Source organism: Triticum aestivum, chromosome 5D (genome assembly GCF_018294505.1).
Source record: "Triticum aestivum cultivar Chinese Spring chromosome 5D, IWGSC CS RefSeq v2.1, whole genome shotgun sequence".
NCBI classification, from domain to species: Eukaryota; Viridiplantae; Streptophyta; class Magnoliopsida; order Poales; family Poaceae; genus Triticum; species Triticum aestivum.
The window spans coordinates 506555807-506578878 of NC_057808.1; the positions used below are offsets into that span (position 1 = coordinate 506555807).

Genomic DNA, 23072 nt, shown 5'->3' on the forward strand with positions numbered 1-23072 from the left:
CAAGGTTAGCACGGTTGATGATATTAGCCCAAGTATTAATAACGCGACCTTGACTATCAACTAGAGATTGGTTGAAATTGAAACCATTTAGGTTGAAAGCCATAGTACTAATACCTAAAGCAGTGAACCAGATTCCTACTACAGGCCAAGCAGCCAAGAAGAAGTGTAAAGAACGAGAGTTGTTGAAACTAGCATATTGGAAGATTAATCAGCCAAAATAACCATGAGCAGCCACAATATTATAAGTTTCTTCCTCTTGACCAAATTTGTAACCCTCATTAGCAGATTCATTTTCAGTAGTTTCCCTGATCAAACTAGAGGTTACCAAGGAACCATGCATAGCACTGAATAGGGAACCGCCGAATACACCAGCTACACCTAACATGTGGAATGGATGCATAAGGATGTTGTGCTCTGCCTGGAATACAATCATAAAGTTGAAAGTACCAGAGATTCCTAAAGGCATACCATCAGAAAAGCTTCCTTGACCAATAGGGTAAATCAAGAAAACAGCAGTAGCAGCTGCAACAGGAGCTGAATATGCAACAGCAATCCAAGGACGCATACCCAGACGGAAACTAAGTTCCCACTCACGACCCATATAACAAGCTACACCAAGTAAGAAGTGTAGAACAATTAGCTCATAAGGACCACCATTGTATAACCACTCATCAACAGATGCGGCTTCCCAAATTGGGTAAAAGTGCAATCCGATCGCCGCAGAAGTAGGGATAATAGCACCAGAGATAATATTGTTTCCATAAAGTAAAGAACCAGAAACAGGCTCACGAATACCATCAATATCTACTGGAGGGGCAGCGATGAAGGCGATAATAAATACAGAAGTTGCGGTCAATAAGGTAGGGATCATCAAAACACCGAACCATCCGATGTAAAGACGATTTTCAGTGCTAGTTATCCAGTTGCAGAAGCGACCCCACAGGCTTGTACTTTCGCGTCTCTCTAAAATTGCAGTCATGGTAAGATCTTGGTTTATTCAAATTGCAAGGACTCCCAAGCACACGTATTAACTAGAATATAGATAATAGAAGGCTTGTTATTTAACAGTATAACATAGACTATATACCAATGTCAACCAAGTCAGCCCAAAGATTAGCTATCCATATAACTAAATTAACCAAACCAATAATTTTGTATTTGTAAATGAAGTGAGTCAAAGTTAAAAACTTTGATGGGTCTTTTCTATATGGGTTGCCCGGGACTCGAACCCGGAACTAGTCGGATGGAGTAGATAATTCTTCCTTGTTACAATAGAGAAAAATCCCTCCCCAAATCGTGCTTGCATTTTTCATTGCACACGACTTTCCCTATGTAGAAATAGCCAATTTCTACTGGAGGGGCAGCGATGAAGGCGATAATAAATACAGAAGTTGCGGTCAATAAGGTAGGGATCATCAAAACACCGAACCATCCGATGTAAAGACGATTTTCAGTGCTAGTTATCCAGTTGCAGAAGCGACCCCACAGGCTTGTACTTTCGCGTCTCTCTAAAATTGCAGTCATGGTAAGATCTTGGTTTATTCAAATTGCAAGGACTCCCAAGCACACGTATTAACTAGAATATAGATAATAGAAGGCTTGTTATTTAACAGTATAACATAGACTATATACCAATGTCAACCAAGTCAGCCCAAAGATTAGCTATCCATCTAACTAAATTAACCAAACCAATAATTTTGTATTTGTAAATGAAGTGAGTCAAAGTTAAAAACTTTGATGGGTCTTTTCTATATGGGTTGCCCGGGACTCGAACCCGGAACTAGTCGGATGGAGTAGATAATTCTTCCTTGTTACAATAGAGAAAAATCCCTCCCCAAATCGTGCTTGCATTTTTCATTGCACACGACTTTCCCTATGTAGAAATAGCCAATTTCTATTCCAAAGAGGAAGTTCTACTAATTTTTTTAATTAGTAAGTTGATTCACCTACTCTTTATTATAATAAAAAGAAGATTTTCAGTGCTAGTTATCCAGTTGCAGAAGCGACCCCACAGGCTTGTACTTTCGCGTCTCTCTAAAATTGCAGTCATGGTAAGATCTTGGTTTATTCAAATTGCAAGGACTCCCAAGCACACGTATTAACTAGAATATAGATAATAGAAGGCTTGTTATTTAACAGTATAACATAGACTATATACCAATGTCAACCAAGTCAGCCCAAAGATTAGCTATCCATATAACTAAATTAACCAAACCAATAATTTTGTATTTGTAAATGAAGTGAGTCAAAGTTAAAAACTTTGATGGGTCTTTTCTATATGGGTTGCCCGGGACTCGAACCCGGAACTAGTCGGATGGAGTAGATAATTCTTCCTTGTTACAATAGAGAAAAATCCCTCCCCAAATCGTGCTTGCATTTTTCATTGCACACGACTTTCCCTATGTAGAAATAGCCAATTTCTATTCCAAAGAGGAAGTTCTACTAATTTTTTTAATTAGTAAGTTGATTCACCTACTCTTTCTTATAATAAAAAGAACATTTCAGAATGAAAAATAGAAAAGTTTTTTCTTGATCATTTATCAACCCTTTCCTGTTTCTTAATTTCGTCTAATGATTAATTAAGAGGGTTGACCGGGTCATTGATACGTATAATATCCAAATACCAAATACGCTCAGTGTGTGATCCACAGAAAGAAAAAAGAGTTGTTTTGGTGAACATCAAAGAAAAAACTTGCTCTTCTTCCATAAAAAATTCTTCTAAAAATGCCGAACCCAATCGTTGCATAAAAGTTCGTACCGTGCTTTTATGTTTCCGAGATAAAGTTCTAGCGCATGAAAGTCGAAGTATATACTTTAGTCGATACAAAGTCCGTTTTTTCGAAGATCCACTATGATAATGAAAAAGATTTCTACATATCCGACCAAATCGATCAAGAATATCCCAATCTGATAAATCTGTCCAAATGGGTTTACTAATAGGATGCCCCGATCCAGTACAAAATTGAGCTTTTGATAAGTATCCTATGAGGAGAGTAGCGGGGACTATGGTATCGAATTTTTTCATTCGAGTATCTATTAGAAATGAATTCTCCAGCATTTGATTCCTTACTAACAAAGAACTTTTTTGTACACTTGAAAGGTACCCCATAAAATCGAAGCAAGAGTTTGCTAATTGGTTTATATGGATTCTTTGCGGCTGAGTCCAAAAACAGAAATAATATTGCCAGAAATTGATAAGGTAGCATTTCCATTTCTTCTTCAAAAAAAAGTGCCTTTTGATGCAAGAATTGCCTTTCCTTGATATCGAACATAATGCATAAGAGGATCCATAAAGAACCATAGGGTTTTCCGAGAAAAACCAGGGTACATTATCCCAAAATGTTCCATCTTCCTGGAAAAGTGGATTCGTTCCAGAAAAGTTCCAGAAGATGCTAATGGTAAGCAAGAAGATGTTTACGAAGAAACAACAAAAAAAATTCATATTCTGATACATAAGAGTTATATAGGAATCGAAATAGTCTTTTATTTTCGTTTTGAAAATAAAAAATGGATTTCATTGAAGTAATAAAACTATTCCAATTCGAATAATAGTTGAGAAAGAATCGCAATAAATGCAAAGATGGAACATCTTGGATACGGTATTGAAGGAGTTGAACCAGGATTTCCAAATGGATAGGATAGGGTATTTCTATATGTGATAGATAATCCAAATGCAAAAATTTGTCTTCTAAAAAGGGAAATATTGAATGAATAGAGCGTAAAGTCTGAAACTTTAGTATTTCTTTTTCTTTCGGACAAAATAATTCCCGTAGCGAGAATGGGATTTCCACAACGATCGCAAACCCTTCAGATAGAATCTGAGAATAAAACTCAGAATAAAAATAATTTTTGTAATCCAATAATCGATCTTGGTTAGGATGATTAACCGAGTTATCCAAAAAATGCTGCTGATACATTCGAATAATTAAACGTTTCACAAGTAGTGAACTAAATTTCTTGTTATTACAACTAACAACTATTTCCACAGGTTCAGAACCATTTAATCCATAATGGTGGGCAAATGCATAAATATATTCCTGAAAGAGAAGTGGGTAGACAAATTATTGTTGACGAGATTTATGTTTTTCTGAATACCCTTCGAATTTTTCCATTTGTATTTCTACTTGAATCAGAGAGAAGAAGCATTTCTCGGTTTATCGAATGATGATACATAGTGCAATATGGTCAAAACAGGGTGTTGCATTTTTAATACAAACCCTGGAAAGAAAGGGAGTCTAATCCACAGATCTTTTTCTGCTCCTTTTCTACCCAATTAGTTTATGTTTGTTCTAATTAAAAGAAAGAACAGAACAATTTTTTTATTTTTGCAGGCCAATCGCTCTTTTGACTTTGGAATACAGCCTCTTTATCAATATACTGCTTCTTTTACACATTCAATCCATAACATCCCTTATTCAATCCATAATCAAGAATAATTAGGATTTCTAAAAAAAAGAAAAAATAAAGGGTCCACTCACAGGAAAACCCAACCTTTCCCCGCATCCGGCACTAATCTATTTTTAACGTCTAATTAGAGCGGGGAATCATTCCAATTAGGAAGTTCAGCTTGTTGCTTTTTATTTTACCAGAATTGGAGCCAGGCTCTATCCATTTATTCATTAGACCCAGAAAATCGTAATTTTGGATTCCATTCAAAAAAGATTGATTTTATTACGACATGCTATTTTTTCCATTCATTACCTTTGAGGATCAGTCGTGGTCTTCTAGACTCTACCAAGAGTCTCGACGAATTTGTTGTTTCATCCAAATGTGTAAAAGATCATAGTCGCACTTAAAAGCTGAGTACTCTACCATTGAGTTAGCAACCCAGATAAAAAAAGGATCTTAGATACGATCGAAATCCAAAAATCAATGGAATTACACCGCGCGCTTCTGTCAAAACATTGAACTAGCAAGACATCAAAAGATTTTTTTATCGACCATGAAAAACACTCAAATGCCAAAACGAACAGGTCCGGTTAAATTCCACTAAAGTAAAGTTAAAAAAAGAGCGACCCTAATCACGATGGCCAAATTCTCCTTATTTTTAGCGATTTTTATTAAAAATAAATATATATTATATTGTATGAGAATACATGCAAGAGGAACACCCTTATCATTTGAGCGAAGTGTAGGCGCAAAAATTGAATATGGAGTGAGGATAAAGAGACCCATCTATCTACAAATTCTATTTGTTCAATAGACCTTTGTCAATGGAAATACAATGGTAAGAAAACAAATTAGATAGAAAAAGTAAATAAAATAGGGTCTTATGTTGGATTGGCACGATATAATATAAATCCAAATAGGATTAAAAAAGAGGTAAATTGTGTCTAAATAATTAGACAACTAGGAATACTAATAATCTTCTCCTATCCTACTTTTTGATTCATTTAGTTCTTCAATTAACTCAAAGTTCTTTCTTTTTCTTTAAAGAATTCCGCCTTCCTTAAAATATCATAAACAGTTCTTGTTGGTTGAGCACCCTTTTCAAGGAAATAGAGAATAGCTGGAACATTTAAACAAGTTTGATTCTTTATCGGATCATAAAAACCTACTTTTTGAAGATCTCTTCCTTCTCTTCGAGATCGAACATCAATTGCAACGATTCGATAGACAGCTTATTGGGATAGATGTAAATAAACAACGCCCCCTAGAAACGTATAAGAGGTTTTCTCCTCATACGGCTCGAGAAAATGATTCGAATTTCTGTCGATAATAATAGAAATTAGACTATGACGTGCATTAATTTCCTTACAGAAAAAACAAATTTCATTTATACTCATGACTCAAGTGGGCTAATTTTGCCTGACAAACTTCGAAGGCAAAATCCTTCCAAAATTTTTGAGTCGTCTTTAAACTCTTTTCTTTGTCTCATTTCGAACGAATTGACTTTTATTCCTTATTCTGATCCAACTCTGTTGTTGAGACAATTGAAAATTGTGTTTACTTGTTCTGGAATCCTTTATCTTTGATTTGTGATATCCTTGGGTTTAGACATTACTTCGGGAATTCCTATTTTTTTCTTTCAAAAGAGTAGCAACATACCCTTTTTTCTTATTTCCTTCGATAAAGCATTTGTCTCTTCTATAGAAATCTAATAAGAGGGATTGATTCTGATATACTTTTATTGGACTTTATTCTTATTTTAACCTTTCGATTTATTTCTATATTAAGGATAGACTGACAAAGTTGGCCTAATTTATTAGTTTTCACTAACCCTAGATTCTTTCCCTTGATAAAAAAAATTCTGTCCTCTCGAGCTCCATCGTGTACTATGTTACTTAAACCCAGCGCAAATTTGGTTCGGAACGAATAGAATAGGCTATGTCGAGCCAAGAGCATTTTCATTACTATGGAAAATGATGGATAGAAAAATCCACAATCGATCATGTCCTTCAAGTCGCACGTTGCTTTCTACCACATCGTTTTAAACAAAGTTTTACCATAACAAACATTCCTCTTTTCATTGCAAAGTGGTATAGAGAATTGATCCAATATGGATGGAATCATGAATAGTCATTGGTTTAGTTTTTTTATACTAATAAAAATTTCTATCTATGGAGCAATATGGATAAAAGAAAGTAAGTATTTATCCGGGAAGCCTCCGCCAAGATCCAATTTATTTAAACCCATATTAAAATTCTATCATATGAATGAAACATAGTTTGAAAAAGACGACTAAACAAGTTTGCTTAAAACTTATTTATTCTTAAATTTCCACCCTCAACGGATGGCTCGAGATGATCAATCTTGAAGTGAGAAAAGAAGGATTGACTCTTCCTCAATAAATAAACTATCAACCTCCAAAAAAGTTTAATTAATTTAATTACTAGAATTAGAATTCTAGTAGTAATATATTTTTTCAGTACCAAAAACAATTAACTATAATAACTAAATAAACTATTCCAATGAAAAGATTGAAAGTTTTTGGTAGTTATAGAATTCTCGTACTTCTTCAACTCGAATACCAAAAGGAAGAAAAAATATGACTAAGTGATTTTATAGTAGAGGCATATCGTGAATGTGCTTGATAGATCCCATTTTTTCATGAAAATAAAGATAGTCAATTTGACTGGACTTAAGACTTTATTATGTTTTCTGAGAAAGAATAAGATATCATTATTCTCTTTAATAAACTTTTGTCTCGTACGGTATACTATATGATTTCACCGTTTGTTTCATCAGAAACAATCTGGGACGGAAGGATTCGAACCTCCGAGTAACGGCACCAAAACCCGCTGCCTTACCACTTGGCCACGCCCCATTTCGGGTTTTATGCGACACTAATAAACACTAGTATGTTGATTTGTTATTCGTCAATACCATTTCAATTACATAAAAAAGGAGGGATATTCTCTTGCTAGTATTCTACACATGCGGATAATATAGAATCAAAAAATGCATTGATCATTACATGGAATTCTATTAAGATATTATATGAAAGTCGAATTTATTCCACTCTCATTTGAGAGTGCAAATACAAGGAGGTATTTTGTGTTTGGGAAATTCCGAAGAAAAAAGATTTTGAATCTGCCTTTTCCTTCTTTCCCTTAAAAAAATAACTCAAGAAAAATCCAATTATTTACTCTACAAGAATGAAATGCTTGTTATGCCTAATATACTTAGTTTAACCTGTATCTATTTTAATTCTGTTCTTTATCCTACTAGTCTTTTCTTTGCCAAATTACCCGAAGCTTATGCTATTTTCAATCCAATCGTGGATATTATGCCTGTTATACCTCTATTCTTTTTTCTATTAGCCTTTGTTTGGCAGGCTGCTGTAAGTTTTCGATGAAATCTTTAGTACTCTGTATGCCAAATTGAATGATGTGTTCATTCCAAAAAAATTTAAAAATGGGTAAAAGCCGAGAAGTTTTATATTTTTATATTATGAACCTTCGATTCTAAAATTTAAATTCTTCTACATTGAATGGGTAGCTACAGCAATAAATTTGGATCAGCCTTTCTACTCCCCTGCACCTAGGTTGAGCAGGTACCTAAAGGTACCTACACAATACCTAACCACCTAACCCAATTTTTGCTATTGATAAGAGTGCTTATTATAAAAGAATTCTTGCAATTTTTTTCAAGAATTTTTTTTTTGCATTTTTAGGTATAAAAAAAACCATCCTAGTGGATCCGTGTGGTAAGGAAAAACTGGTAATCTATTCCTTAAAAAAAAATCTTGGAGATTATGTAATGCTTACTCTCAAACTTTTTGTTTATACAGTAGTGATATTCTTTGTTTCACTCTTTATCTTTGGATTCTTATCTAATGACCCAGGACGGAATCCTGGACGCGAGGAGTAAAAATTCAGGTTTTTTTCTTATTGGACTTGTTTCGTACATTTATCTATGAGAAAATCCGGGGGTCAGAATTCTTTCCAATTCGAAAGTCCCAAATGATCCAAGGGAGCGGAAAGAGAGGGATTCGAACCCTCGGTACAAAAAAATTGTACAACGGATTAGCAATCCGCCGCTTTAGTCCACTCAGCCATCTCTCCACGTTCCAAAGCGAAAGGTTTCCGTGATATGATATAGGCAAGAAATAAGAAATAACGGTTGCAAAAAACCCCCTTTTTTTCTTTCAAAAGTCTATAAAAATTATATTGCCAATTCCATTTTAATTATATTCTTTTTTCTTAATGTTAATAAAAAAAGAAGAAAATTCTTGTTTTTTTTCTTTCTAAAAATCGATATTGGCCGAGAGACAATCAAATAGATTTTCTCTTTAGCGGGCATTTCCATATAGGACTTGTTATAATTATAATAAAACAAGCAGGTTATATAAAAAAAACGCTTTTTTGTCGATTATTTATCAAGAAAGCAAAAAGGGTTCCTATCAAATCCACCATAAAATTGGAAAGAAGCATAAAGTAAGTAGACCTGACTCCTTTAATGATGCCTCTATCCGCTATTCTGATATATAAATTCGATGTAGATGAAATTGTATAAGCGAATTTTTTTTATTTCCTTAGACTTAGACCGCGCAAGACAAGAATTTTTCGCTATTTACGATTTCATATTCTTGTTACTAGATGTTCTATAGGAATAAGAAGAAATCACAACTACTTTGCGCTACACATAAAATTGGATTTCGAAGGTCCATTTTTTTCTTCAGAATCCTCTATTTTAGTTCTTCCACCCATGCAATAGAGAGGGAATGGGAAAAGAAGGGTTACTTTTATTTTCATTTTTCCCTTAAAAGATAGACTTTGAAATAGGAGTCTTGGAATAATGCTGAATTCAAAGGTTTATTTCTTTCTATAGTATAAGAAAAAGAATTTATTTCTATTTCTATAGTATAAGAAAAACAAATAGTATAAGAAAAACAAATCGAATCAAATTCATGGATTTACCACGACCTCGGTTGTGACTGTGACTCCATAGATAAAAATGGGAAATTTCTCTCTTCGAGACCATTGAAAAAGGGCATTGAACGACAAAGAAATTGTCCACAGATAATAAAACTATCATATGCCTTGGAAAGTGATATGAGGTGCTCGGAAATGGTTGAAGTAATTGAATAGGAGGATCACTATGACTATAGCCCTTGGTAGAATTCCTAAAGAAGAAAATGATCTATTTGATACTATGGATGACTGGTTATGAAGGGACCGTTTCGTTTTTGTAGGATGGTCTGGCCTATTGCTCTTTCCTTGTGCTTATTTCGCTTTAGGGGGTTGGTTTACAGGGACAACTTTTGTAACTTCTTGGTATACCCATGGATTGGCTAGTTCCTATTTGGAAGGTTGTAATTTCTTAACCGCAGCAGTTTCTACCCCTGCCAATAGTTTAGCACACTCTTTGTTGCTACTATGGGGGCCCGAAGCACAAGGAGATTTTACTCGTTGGTGTCAATTAGGCGGTCTATGGACTTTTGTAGCTCTCCACGGGGCTTTTGCACTAATAGGTTTCATGGTACGCCAATTTGAACTTGCTCGGTCTGTTCAATTGCGGCCTTATAATGCAATCTCATTCTCTGGTCCAATTGCTGTTTTTGTTTCTGTATTCCTTATTTATCCACTGGGGCAATCTGGTTGGTTCTTTGCGCCGAGTTTTGGCGTAGCAGCGGTATTTCGATTCATCCTTTTCTTCCAAGGATTTCATAATTGGACGTTGAACCCATTTCATATGATGGGAGTTGCCGGAGTATTAGGTGCGGCTCTGCTATGCGCTATTCATGGAGCGACCGTAGAACTATTTGAGGACGGTGCTGGTGCAAATACCTTCCGTGCTTTTAACCCAACTCAAGCTGAAGAAACTTATTCCATGGTCACTGCTAACCGCTTTTGGTCCCAAATCTTTGGTGTTGCTTTTTCCAATAAACGTTGGTTACATTTCTTTATGCTATTTGTACCCATCACCGGTTTATGGATGAGTGCTATTGGCGTAGTTGGCTTGGCTCTGAACTTACGTGCCTATGACTTTGTTTCCCAGGAAATCCGTGCAGCAGAAGATCCTGAATTTGAGACTTTCTACACCAAAAATATTCTTTTAAATGAGGGTATTCGTGCGTGGATGGCAGCTCAGGATCAGCCTCATGAAAATCTTATATTCCCTGAGGAGGTTCTACCACGTGGAAACGCTCTTTAATGGAACTTTCGTTTTAGCTGGTCGTGACCAAGAAACCACCGGCTTTGCTTGGTGGGCTGGGAATGCCAGACTTATCAATTTGTCCGGTAAACTGCTTGGAGCTCATGTAGCCCATGCCAGATTAATCGTATTCTGGGCCGGAGCAATGAACCTATTTGAAGTGGCCCATTTCGTACCAGAAAAGCCCATGTATGAACAAGGGTTGATTTTACTTCCACACTTAGCTACTCTAGGTTGGGGAGTAGGGCCAGGGGGAAGTTCTAGATACTTTTCCGTACTTTGTATCTGGCGTACTTCACCTAATTTCCTCCGCAGTCTTAGGCTTCGGTGGCATTTATCACGCGCTTCTGGGACCCGAGACCCTTGAGGAATCTTTTCCATTCTTTGGTTATGTCTGGAAAGATAGAAATGAAATGACTACAATTTTGGGTATTCACTTAATTTTGTTAGGTCTAGGTGCTTTTCTTCTAGTACTCAAGGCTCTTTATTTTGGCGGTGTATATGATACCTGGGCCCCTGGGGGGGGGGAGATGTAAGAAATATTACCAATTTGACCCTTAGCCCCAGTGTTATATTTGGTTATTTACTAAAATCTCCTTTTGGTGGAGAAGGGTGGATTGTTAGTGTAGATGATTTAGAAGATATAATTGGTGGGTATGTATGGTTGGGTTTTATTTGTGTATTTGGCGGAATTTGGCATATTTTAACCAAACCCTTCGCATGGGCTCGCCGTGCATTTGTATGGTCTGGAGAAGCTTACTTGTCTTATAGTTTAGCTGCTTTATCTGTCTTTGGTTTTATCGCTTGTTGTTTTGTATGGTTCAATAATACAGCTTATCCGAGTGAGTTTTATGGACCCACCGGGCCAGAAGCTTCTCAAGCTCAAGCATTTACTTTTCTAGTTAGAGACCAGCGTCTTGGAGCTAATGTGGGATCCGCTCAAGGACCCACAGGTTTAGGTAAATATCTAATGCGTTCCCCAACTGGGGAGGTTATCTTTGGAGGGGAAACTATGCGTTTTTGGGACCTTCGTGCTCCATGGTTCGAACCTCTAAGGGGCCCCAACGGTTTGGACTTGAGTAGGTTGAAAAAAGACATACAACCTTGGCAAGAACGACGCTCAGCAGAATATATGACCCACGCTCCTTTAGGCTCTTTAAATTCCGTGGGTGGCGTAGCTACCGAGATCAATGCAGTTAATTATGTCTCTCCTAGAAGTTGGTTATCAACTTCTCATTTTGTTCTAGGATTCTTCTTTTTTGTGGGCCATTTATGGCATGCAGGAAGAGCCCGAGCTGCTGCAGCAGGTTTTGAAAAGGGAATCGATCGTGATTTGGAACCTGTTCTTTACATGAACCCTCTTAACTAAGATTTTCTTATTTATACCTGTTCTACTTTTTTTCTTTTCTAGTTAGAGACCAGCGTCTTGGAGCTAATGTGGGATCCGCTCAAGGACCCACAGGTTTAGGTAAATATCTAATGCGTTCCCCAACTGGGGAGGTTATCTTTGGAGGGGAAACTATGCGTTTTTGGGACCTTCGTGCTCCATGGTTAGAACCTCTAAGGGGCCCCAACGGTTTGGACTTGAGTAGGTTGAAAAAAGACATACAACCTTGGCAAGAACGACGCTCAGCAGAATATATGACCCACGCTCCTTTAGGCTCTTTAAATTCCGTGGGTGGCGTAGCTACCGAGATCAATGCAGTTAATTATGTCTCTCCTAGAAGTTGGTTATCAACTTCTCATTTTGTTCTAGGATTCTTCTTTTTTGTGGGCCATTTATGGCATGCAGGAAGAGCCCGAGCTGCTGCAGCAGGTTTTGAAAAGGGAATCGATCGTGATTTGGAACCTGTTCTTTACATGAACCCTCTTAACTAAGATTTTCTTATTTATGCCTGTTCTACTTTTTTTCTGTTCTGGCTCGGTTATTCCATCTAGCCGAGCCATTCATTCCTTTTTATGAAAGAAAGATAAGGGACAGAAAAAAAATGAAAGAAACAAACGTATTCAATAAGCAAAAGGAGAGAGAGGGATTCGAACCCTCGATAGTTCCTAGAACTATACCGGTTTTCAAGACCGGAGCTATCAACCACTCAGCCATCTCTCCACAGCCTAATCCTTATTTTACTCCTACAAATAGAACATAGCCATATAAAAAATAAAAAGATTTATTAGCCTCTAGAAAGATATCAGATACAAGTTCCTTTTCGATATATCTCTGTATACTGTATACACGGATACAGGATCCGCTATACCCGCTTGTGAAATAAAGAGTAAATAATCTCTTCTCACCCCCATATCCAAATAAAAAAGCGGTTTAAGTAATAAATTTGAATTAAAGAGAAGAATCAATGGATTCATGATTAAACCCCTCCTACTTCTTGTATTTTTTTACAATTTTGGTTTAAGTGAGGGATCAAATATGTAGTCAACTTTATTTGATGGTAGCTTGGAGGATTAGAAATATGACTATTGCTTTCCAATTAGCTGTTTTTGCATTAATTGCGACTTCCTCAGTCTTAGTAATTAGTGTACCCCTTGTATTTGCTTCTCCTGATGGTTGGTCAAATAATAAAAATGTTGTATTTTCCGGTACATCATTATGGATTGGACTAGTCTTTCTCGTAGCTATTCTGAATTCTCTCATTTCTTAAATGAAATTTGGTTAATATTTATTAACCCCATAAAAAAGAAATAATAAAGGCCATTTCTTCTAAAAAATTAGAATAGTGAGACGTATTAAAACGCAATTTGCGTTCCGAATTGCTAGCTCTTCTCTTTCAGTATTATGAAATTCCATTCCCATTAGAATATTCATTCACAGATAATAAAAAAAGGAAAACTTTAATATAATAGAAAATGAAATGAAACGGTCAACCCAGACATAGAAGGTCGACCCAGGCGGATATACGCTATAAAATATATAGCGTAGCGAGCGTAGTTCAATGGTAAAATATTTCCTTGCCAAGGAGAAGATACAGGTTCGATTCCCGCCGCTCGCCCGCTTAATTTATCAAAGTACTATGATCAAAAGTTTAGTCTAGTTAACTGTTTAACTACTTAATATTAAATTAAGTATTAATTAGGTGTTAGTCTAGTGCCGTATCCCTTACTATCTTACCCTTCCTTTGCATCCCACTCAAAAAAAGAGGGCGCTCCGGAGGCAGAAATAGAACTCGCCAACAGAGCTCCAAAAATGGGGTATTAACTGAGACAAACAACGGGCAAACTTTTTTTAAAGGGAAGAGAGAGGTAGACTGTCCCTTTCGTTTCATTTTTATTTTCTGCAGGGTAGGGAGAAGCCTTGCGCCTTCTTTTTTTGAAGGCAAGTGACTTCGCAAACTGCTCAATTTTGCCCTCTAGGGCCGGGAACTAATGAATAAAAAAGGGTTGGATACGCCCCTCTACCATATCTAGAGAAATAGAATAGTCCTTTTATATAGACTGCTAAGTGCGGAGACGGGAATCGAACCCGTGACCTCAAGGTTATGAGCCTCGTGAGCTACCAAACTGCTCTACTCCGCTCTGGAGTACCAGAAACTAGTGGACAAAAAAGGCTTGAATACAAGCCTCTAACATGTCTAGACAAAGAGAATACTCCTTTTATACAGAATGGAGCGGGTAGCGGGAATCGAACCCGCATCGTTAACTTGGAAGGCTAGGGGTTATAGTCGACGTTGGTTGATTGTTTTTAACGTCTCTAATTCAAAACCGAACATGAAATTTTGATTTCATTCGGCTCCTTTATGGATATTCTCACCACTTAACATCTATGTCAGCTTTTCTATTTGAATGGAACCAAAGCTCTCCGCTTTCTAGATGATCCTTATAGAGTAGGAGATAGAAATTCTATCTAAATCCATCTAATCTACTTACTTCATTCCCTAATTTCATTCAAGAGATCCTGAGGAAAAGAATTGGGTTTCCACCCAGCTGAAACAATATGCGGATGGTTCTAGTAAACCAAAACTATCATTTTTTAGCTATTTGGCTTCCTTATTCCTTATTTTAAGAAGATATAGTTACGATTGGAAATCAACTTTTTTGTATCTTCATCCATAGACCCTTTACTCATATTTTCAAAATTGGAATACTTAATCCAATGCAAAATTATGCTTCGCGACTCTGTACTCATAATCCTAATTTTATTTTGGATGCAATTTAAATTAGTCTTTGGATACAAATCGCCAGAATGTATATTCTTCCTCAATATGCTATTGAGAGGAAAATGATTTAATCCTTTATAAGAACTAAAGTTTTTATCGGAATATAAAAATAAAAAACTTAAGGATGCCTTAAGTATATCATTTCAAATTCAGTTATTATATAGAACGAATCACACTTTTACCACTAAACTATACCCGCTACATTGTAGATTATGGTATAAATGGTACCCTTTGTCAAGGATAGCCATTTGACAAGAAGGCTAATTCCCCCTTATTGAATCAGATGGAGAAGGTTCATGACACTGAGCCGTTGGTACTTCTACTTCGATCGCTCGCCTTTACTTTAGGATTTAGATAGCCCCTCTGGTTTGTAAAAAAAATCTTTTCTTACCATGCTAATAGCGCCTGAACCAAATGTATTTATTTTGATTAGGATCCTATTCTACGGTTACGACTACAATAATAATTATTTACTTTGCAAGGACGTAAGTGTGTCAGACTGCTAAATTGTTTTATTATTCCTACAATATAAACTAGGGGATATAGGGGGTAACACTGTCCCTATAAATTCCTTTTTCCTTTTATTTTTTGTCCAGAATTGAACAAAAAAGAAATTATGGAAGATGTTTTCTTCCCCCATTAAGTCCAAGCCATAGAGTAAGAGTGAGATGAGTTTTCCAAATTCATCATAGACTTTCCCTATGGCTTGATAGAAGTAAGCAGCAAAGAGTCGTAACTTAAAGAAAAAACGGACAGGGCCGACAGATTTACCTGATGTAAAGAAGATCCTAAAAGTCTCTGATTAGTCGACTCTCTCCATTTAACACTTTCCTCTCTCTCCTTTTTTCCACTGACTCAATTCTAGTTTATTAGATTCTTGTTTAAAAGAATGAGAAAAGTTCAATAGAACTAAGAACACATAAAAAATAGCATAGAGGATCAAGGCCATTACCAAAAGTTCCTCCCAAGGATCCTATATCCTATTGGGTATCTGTTCCCCGCCTTTTCCCGCTAGGATCGGAAATCTTATATTTTCCATATCCATATACCGTTGAATCCTTGGGGTTCCAGAATCCACCTATTTTACTAGTCTTCGGAAACGGAAAACCCTGAACCAAGAAGAGTTGGATATGTTATGTAGGGTATGTTTTTTTTATTAATTTTATTTTGAGCTCTCAAGATATCGATATATACATATACAATCTCTACATAATGTCTCTCTCTCTCTATCTCTATATATTATATATATAATATGTACATTATGCAGTAGACCCGTAATGGGAAATCCAAGTGGCTAATTTTTGAATTAAATAAAAAGCCCTTTTAACTCACTGGTAGAGTAATGCCATGGTAAGGCATAAGTCATCGGTTCAAATCCGATAAAGGGCTTTTTAAATTAGTGGTAGAGTAATCTCGTGCTAAGACGTAAGTCGTTGGTTCGAATCTGATAGAGTACTTTTCTACTAAATTGATTCACTTTTGTTCTTTGTTTTTGAAACTTTCTCTATAGTTTTAGAGAATTTTATGACTTAGTGCGGGATGGATGCATTTTTGGTCTGAACACTAAATGAAGCACGGAGAATTAATCTATAACGATCAACTAAAAAAAAATCCTAGATGAAAACATAACAGAAAAGTTGGAAAAACTCTTTGCTTTGGATCTATTTATACTTTTCGAGTATATTGACAATTCCAAAAAATTGCTCATACTATGATTATAGTATAATCACGAGTGGTTGTATATGGCCCTATCGTCTAGTGATGCCCCTATCGTCTAGTGGTTCAGGACATCTCTCTTTCAAGGAGGCAGCGGGGATTCGACTTCCCCTGGGGGTAGGGAGTATTATGAAAGGAGGTTAATCATAGATTAGCAAAAACCCTAGAATAAATTCTTCCTGGGTCGATGCCCGAGTGGTTAATGGGGACGGACTGTAAATTCGTTGACAATGTCTACGCTGGTTCAAATCCAGCTCGGCCCAAACCAAAAATCTAGGGCTTCGTGAGTATGAACTAAATCCTTTTGTTTTTCTTCCATAAAATAAAATGTCTGATCTATAGAAATAAAAGATAAAGAAAAAAGGGAATTTTTTTTTCTAATCCATATCTCTCTCATTCCTTTCTTACAAACAAAAGAGTTTTTCTTATTGAAGGCTGGATTATTATCCATTTTTAGTGATAAAAAATCACGACATACTAGTTATGTCACTCTCACTATACCCACATATAATATAATATGTGGGTATGTAGTATATGATTCGTCTATTTCTTAGAGTACGAAAGACGAATCGAATCTTCTTATGGTTCTATTTAAGAATGGGTATGCCATACACCCCGCGGGGATTGTAGTTCAATTGGTCAGAGCACCGCCCTGTCAAGGCGGAAGCTGCGGGTTCGAGCCCCGTCAGTCCCGAACTAGGGTTCAATGAATGGAGAAATTGATATTTCCTTTTTCCACGAAAAAAGGGGCAGGGAGCAAGATCAAATACCCACAGGGCACCCTTACTTCACTTTTTTATTTTGCGTCCCTCATTAAAGAGGAAGGGAAGGCATATAGGAATTTTTTTCACTACTCCCGATCGATAAAGATAAAGAAAGACACACATACGATATGTGGATTAGTAGAATTTAGGATATTATATTACTCTATCTTTCTTTATGATGATACCATCCTCATCTTAATTTCCTATTCCACTCTTATGGAATAGAGTACCGGTATTTTACCGGAATCCATACATAAATCGTATTCCCTTTTTATTTCAGACCTCTTTTCCCCATCTCACTTCTACTGCTTATTTGGATGTCTATGTGACCCATAGAAAGTTGGTCATATAATACATACATAATTGTATGTATAACTATAAGAAAAAGGAAGGGAAATTGTATACGATTAAGAAAGTATAAGATTAAGAAAGCTCGTGGGTTAGAGATATAGAAAAGAAAAAGTAGAAAAGAATTAAAAAAGAGGGAATTCCTAATCCAATCAAAAAACCCATTTTGGTCTTAGTGTGGATAGAGGATCTTCCTATGTTATACTATATAACTCTCATCCGTGAAATGTAACTCTCATCCATGAATTGATTTGATAGATCCGATATTCATAATATTGAATTGATTCGGTATTATCAGAATGCAAGCCCTACCCTTGAATTTACAAGATACCCCTTTTTCCTCTCCATGGGATTACATCCCGAGTTATTGTGAAAATAAAAAATAAAGAGGTTATGGAAGTCAATATTCTCGCATTTATTGCTACTGCACTATTCATTCTAGTTCCTACTTCTTTTTTACTTATTATTTATGTAAAAACAGTCAGCCAAAATAATTAATTGGAATTCCAATTAATCATTGAAGAAATTAAAAAGGGATTAAATAAAAAAATCCAAGTCTTAAATGAAAGGATCTGGTTGGAATCTTAAAGTGTGGTAGAAAGAACTACATATAGTTTTTTCTACGACACTTTAGATTCTTTCTATTATATTATCTTTGAATCTACATAGAATAGATTAGTAGATTGAAATAGTTAACTAGTCTAATTCAATTTCTTTTTTCATTGCATCCACTTAATTTCAATCAGGTCAAAATAAAAAAAATCTAAGACAATTCTTGACCAAAGAATCCATGGAAGGAAAGAAAAATAATATTAAGAATAGACTATAGTAAAAAGTAAAAGGAAATGGAAAATGTGTGATATGCCGTGAATAGTTCCGTGGAAGAAAGTCTAATTTTCTTATGTATAGAACTTTTTTTAACCATTCGTCATTTCTAGTAGAAATTATGAATTGGTATAATGGCTCTTTCTTACATTACAACTTACAATACAAGAGTTTCTTACAGGAGTGAAACAAAACTTAAGAAAAAGATTAAAGAATAACGTTTGACAAAATGATTAATGCAAAATGATCCATTAATGAAAAGAATTGATACAACAATTTGATTACTTAATCAATTAGTAGTATCCCTAGAGTCCACTCCTTCCCCATACTACTAGTGAAAGAGAAAATGTAAAGACTACCATTAAAGCAGCCCAAGCGAGACTTACTATATCCATCTAAATTATGTCTCCTATTTCTATGAAGGGATTATTCTATTCTACTATTGATCAATAATCATAGTGGAATCAAGGGTATAGAGTCAAAAAGGGATTCCGCCCTAAGGCCATGGATCAATCAGTTCAAGGAATTTACTCCTAACAAATTCTTATAGGAATTCTGGTAGAATTAGAGAGCATTAAAAATACGATACTATAGCCCTTTTTTCCTTAAAAAAGAAAGAGTATGGGAATGATGTCCTGAATAGAAGAAGCGGGAATAGGAAGATTTTTTATTCCTTTTGTTACTCTTTTTTTTAAGCAAAGGACGCCCGAATATACCATAAAATTATCGATAGATAAATATTTATTGGATACCTACCTTACCTAATGTTTATTTTTGACCTAAACCCTGCAGCCTTGCTTTGTATCATTCTATGAAAGAATGAAGAGGAAGAGATTTTATCCATAACACAACTCCTAAATTGATTTTTGATCGACCTATTTAATCGGATTCTCGTTAGAATTAAGTAGTCCTTACTTTAGTGTATGTAGGTAACATAAGATGTACGATAAAAAAATGTATAATAATTAGTAAGTCTTGATATTCTTTCATGGAGTCCCTTCTTGAATCTTAGATTGAAAAAAAAGAATGCCCCTTAGGGACCTTTCTTTGGATACCAAGATTTCTGACATCTTATCCTCGTATTTTAAAATTATCAAATCGAATCTCAATTAAGAACCAATTCAAATTCATATAATAAAAGAATAAGGAAACACTACCTCACCCCTATTGATAACCATTTTGGCCACTACCGTCAAAACAAACCCTAACCCTAGTTTGAGGATAGAACTATGGTATGGTTTCTCTAAACCCAGTATCGGCAGGCCCAGTTACTCTCTTGCCCGAACTTATGCGAAGTAAAAATTGATCGAATTCGATCAGCACTATAAAAAAACCTAAGTATTTTATTGATCAGGCGGCACCCAGATTTGAACTGGGGATAAAGGATTTGCAGTCCCCTGCCTTACCGCTTGGCCATGCCGCCAAAAAATCCGATCAAAAATCTAGAAAACAGCAAGTATTCATCCATGTTTTCTTACGAAAAGCCCCTTTTATTTTGAATATAATTCTACTTACTTTTTTCCAATCTTTTTCAAAAAATCTATTCCTGCTTTTTTTGATCCAGTTTCTATTATTCTCCTCGATAGATTCTATCTTAAAACATACAGTGTTAACACAATAAAACTTCCCATTTCTTTCTATTGAGATGAAAAAGAAGAAAAAGTGGATTTCTATTCACAAGCTGCAAAATTCAGAATAAATTGGAACCATTAACTAGAATTCTCTTTTTTTATTGCAGTAGTGAACTACTCTTAAATCGGTATTCTCTCCCCCCTTCAATGGCATAATAAAATATTATGACTTTATGCTTAATCCGTGTATAGGTAAACTTTAGGTCCGAACAGCATTATTATCCAAAGATCCCCTTTATGTACATATCTCTATGGGGAATCATGCTTTAATTTTTCAAAGTATTAAATTAAATATCTTGAATAAAAAAAGGAAATTTGCTCTGATATAGAGTATAACCTTACTATCTTGGCCTACCCAAGTGAAATTACGATAAAAGAAAAGCATGGATATGGGGAGAGGTGGATAACTAGATTGGCATGTACTTAAAAAAGGGACTTACTTGATTTTAGAATTCCACAATGAAATACTGAATTTTCTAGCAATTATACTACTCCGATCCGAAATAAAAAAGAACCCTCAAATTATTTTGAGAAATTAAAGTAAGCACGCTATTCTAAATCGAAGTAAAGTCAAACTTTCTAGTATATTATATTACGGCTTTATTACATTCATAGAAAGGAGATAAAATGAGAAATCTTTGCCATCCAATCTGATTAGAATATCATAACATAAAGTATAAGTGGCAGAATTTTTTTTAGGAATGTTTTATCAATTCATTTTCATTTCATTTGTACCCCTGGCAAACTCGAACTTTTGTCCAAATGGTCTCTATTCATATGTATGAAATACATATATGAAATACGTATGTGGAGTTCCCTAGAATTTCATGTGATTCAGTAAACAGAATATAGATTCCATGATTGCTAGATCGATCTAGAGGGATTGATGAAGAGTGAGCTGATAATGGAATTTTTCTTTGATAAACAGGAAACTTAAGATTAAGATGCTCCGGAATGGAAACGAGGGAATGTCCACAATACCCGGATTTAGTCAGATCCAATTCGAGGGATTTTGTAGGTTCATTAATCAAGCCTTAGCAGAAGAACTTGACAAGTTTCCAACAATTAAAGATCCAGATCACGAAATTGCATTTCAATTATTTGCGAAAGGATATCAATTGCTAGAACCCTCGATAAAAGAAAGAGATGCTGTGTATGAATCACTCACCTATTCTTCCGAATTATATGTATCTGCGAGATTAATTTTTGGTTTCGATGTGCAAAAGCAAACCATTTCTATCGGAAACATTCCTATAATGAATTCCTTAGGAACCTTTATTATAAATGGAATATACCGAATTGTGATCAATCAAATATTGCTAAGTCCTGGTATTTACTATCGCTCGGAATTAGATCATAAGGGAATTTCTATCTACATTGGCACTATAATATCAGATTGGGGGGGGGAGATCGGAATTAGCAATTGATAAAAAAGAAAGGATATGGGCTCGCGTGAGTAGAAAACAAAAGATATCTATTCTAGTTCTATCATCAGCTATGGGTTCGAATCTAAGAGAAATTCTAGATAATGTTTCCTACCCTGAAATTTTCTTGTCTTTCCCGAATGCTAAGGAGAAGAAGAGGATTGAGTCAAAAGAAAAAGCTATTTTGGAGTTTTATCAACAATTTGCTTGTGTAGGTGGGGACCTGGTATTTTCGGAGTCCTTATGCGAGGAATTACAAAAGAAATTTTTTCAACAAAAATGTGAATTAGGAAGGATTGGTCGACGAAATATGAATCGAAGACTTAATCTTGATATACCTCAGAACAATACATTCTTGTTACCACGAGATGTATTGGCCGCTACGGATCATTTGATTGGAATGAAATTTGGAACGGGTATACTTGACGATGACGATATGAATCAATTTACAACATGCAGTTCAAAAAACTATTCGTAGAGTATTCATACGTCAATCGAAACCGACTCCCCAAACTTTGGTAACTCCAACTTCAACTTCAATTTTATTAATAACTACTTATGAGACCTTTTTTGGCACATAACTGTTATCTCAAGTTTTTGATCAAACGAATCCATTGACACAAACTGTTCATGGGCGAAAAGTGAGTTGTTTAGGTCCTGGAGGGTTGACGGGGAGAACCACAAGTTTTCGGAGCCGAGATATTCATCCGAGTCACTATGGGCGTATTTTTCCAATTGACACGTCTGAAGGAATCAATGTTGGACTTACTGGATCCTTAGCAATTCATGCGAGAATTGATCACTTGTGGGGATCCATAGAGAGTCCGTTTTATGAAATATCTGCTGAGAAAGCAAAAGATAAAAAAGTGAGACAGGTGGTTTATCTATCACCAAATAGAGATGAATATTATATGATAGCAGCGGGAAATTCTTTGTCCTTGAATCAAGGTATTCAGGAAGAACAGGTTGTTCCGGCTAGATACCGTCAAGAATTCTTGACTATTGCATGGGAACAGATTCATGTTAGAAGTATTTTTCCTTTCCAATATTTTTCTATTGGGGGTTCTCTCATTCCTTTTATTGAGCACAATGATGCGAATCGGGCTTTAATGAGTTCTAATATGCAGCGCCAAGCAGTTCCGCTTTCTCGGTCCGAGAAATGCATTGTTGGAACTGGATTGGAACGCCAACAGCTCTAGATTCGAGGGTTTCCATTATAGCCGAACGCGAGGGAAAGATCATTTCTACGGATAGTCATAAGATACTTTTATCAAGTAGTGGGAAGACTATAAGTATTCCTTTAGTTAACCTCCGTCGCTCTAACAAAAATACTTGTATGCACCAAAAACCCCGGGTTCCACGGGGTCAATCCATTAAAAAAGGACAAATTTTAGCAGAAGGAGCTGCTACAGTTGGGGGCGAACTTGCTTTAGGAAAAAACGTATTAGTAGCTTATATGCCATGGGAAGGTTAAAATTTTGAAGACGCAGTACTAATTAGCGAACGTTTGGTATATGAAGATATTTATACCTCTTTTCACATCCGGAAATATGAAATTTAGACGGATACGACAAGCCAGGGCTCCGCTGAAAAAATCAC

General features: G+C 35.7%; 2 protein-coding genes, 5 non-coding genes and 1 pseudogene across 7 annotated transcripts in view; 2 read left to right on the forward strand and 6 right to left on the reverse strand.

Annotated features, from left to right (window-relative positions):
* LOC123123282 (photosystem II protein D1) overlaps window positions 1-1322 on the reverse strand; it is a 1429-nt gene extending 107 nt beyond the window's left edge. Inside the window, exon 1 of the mRNA XM_044543762.1 lies at window positions 1-1322. This exon is cut by the window's left edge and continues 107 nt beyond it. Coding sequence (XP_044399697.1) covers window positions 209-979 — 771 coding nt within the window. The 5' untranslated portion in view covers window positions 980-1322 and the 3' untranslated portion in view covers window positions 1-208.
* Window positions 1323-1965: 643 nt separating this feature from the next.
* On the reverse strand, window positions 1966-3360 carry LOC123123280 (maturase K-like). Its single transcript, XM_044543760.1, has one exon. It carries the CDS (start codon window positions 3299-3301, stop codon window positions 2576-2578), a length of 726 nt encoding a protein of 241 aa, XP_044399695.1. The 5' UTR covers window positions 3302-3360; the 3' UTR covers window positions 1966-2575.
* Window positions 3361-8419: 5059 nt separating this feature from the next.
* Window positions 8420-8507, reverse strand: TRNAS-GCU (transfer RNA serine (anticodon GCU)). Its single transcript has one exon. It is a non-coding gene; the product is annotated as a tRNA-Ser (tRNA).
* A 1021-nt stretch (window positions 8508-9528) lies between these two features.
* LOC123123285 (photosystem II D2 protein-like) lies at window positions 9529-10692 on the forward strand (annotated as a pseudogene).
* Window positions 10693-12618: 1926 nt separating this feature from the next.
* TRNAS-UGA (transfer RNA serine (anticodon UGA)) lies at window positions 12619-12706 on the reverse strand. The gene has a single exon. It is a non-coding gene; the product is annotated as a tRNA-Ser (tRNA).
* A 1344-nt stretch (window positions 12707-14050) lies between these two features.
* On the reverse strand, window positions 14051-14124 carry TRNAM-CAU (transfer RNA methionine (anticodon CAU)). Its single transcript has one exon. It is a non-coding gene; the product is annotated as a tRNA-Met (tRNA).
* A 2538-nt stretch (window positions 14125-16662) lies between these two features.
* TRNAY-GUA (transfer RNA tyrosine (anticodon GUA)) lies at window positions 16663-16744 on the forward strand. The gene has a single exon. It is a non-coding gene; the product is annotated as a tRNA-Tyr (tRNA).
* A 3026-nt stretch (window positions 16745-19770) lies between these two features.
* TRNAC-GCA (transfer RNA cysteine (anticodon GCA)) lies at window positions 19771-19841 on the reverse strand. Its single transcript has one exon. It is a non-coding gene; the product is annotated as a tRNA-Cys (tRNA).
* Window positions 19842-23072: the final 3231 nt, after the last annotated feature.

Bases quoted from the DNA above. Each gene is read 5' to 3' on its own strand.
- LOC123123280 (XM_044543760.1), bottom strand. From the start codon at position 3,301: ATGGTTCTTTATGGATCCTCTTATGCATTATGTTCGATATCAAGGAAA.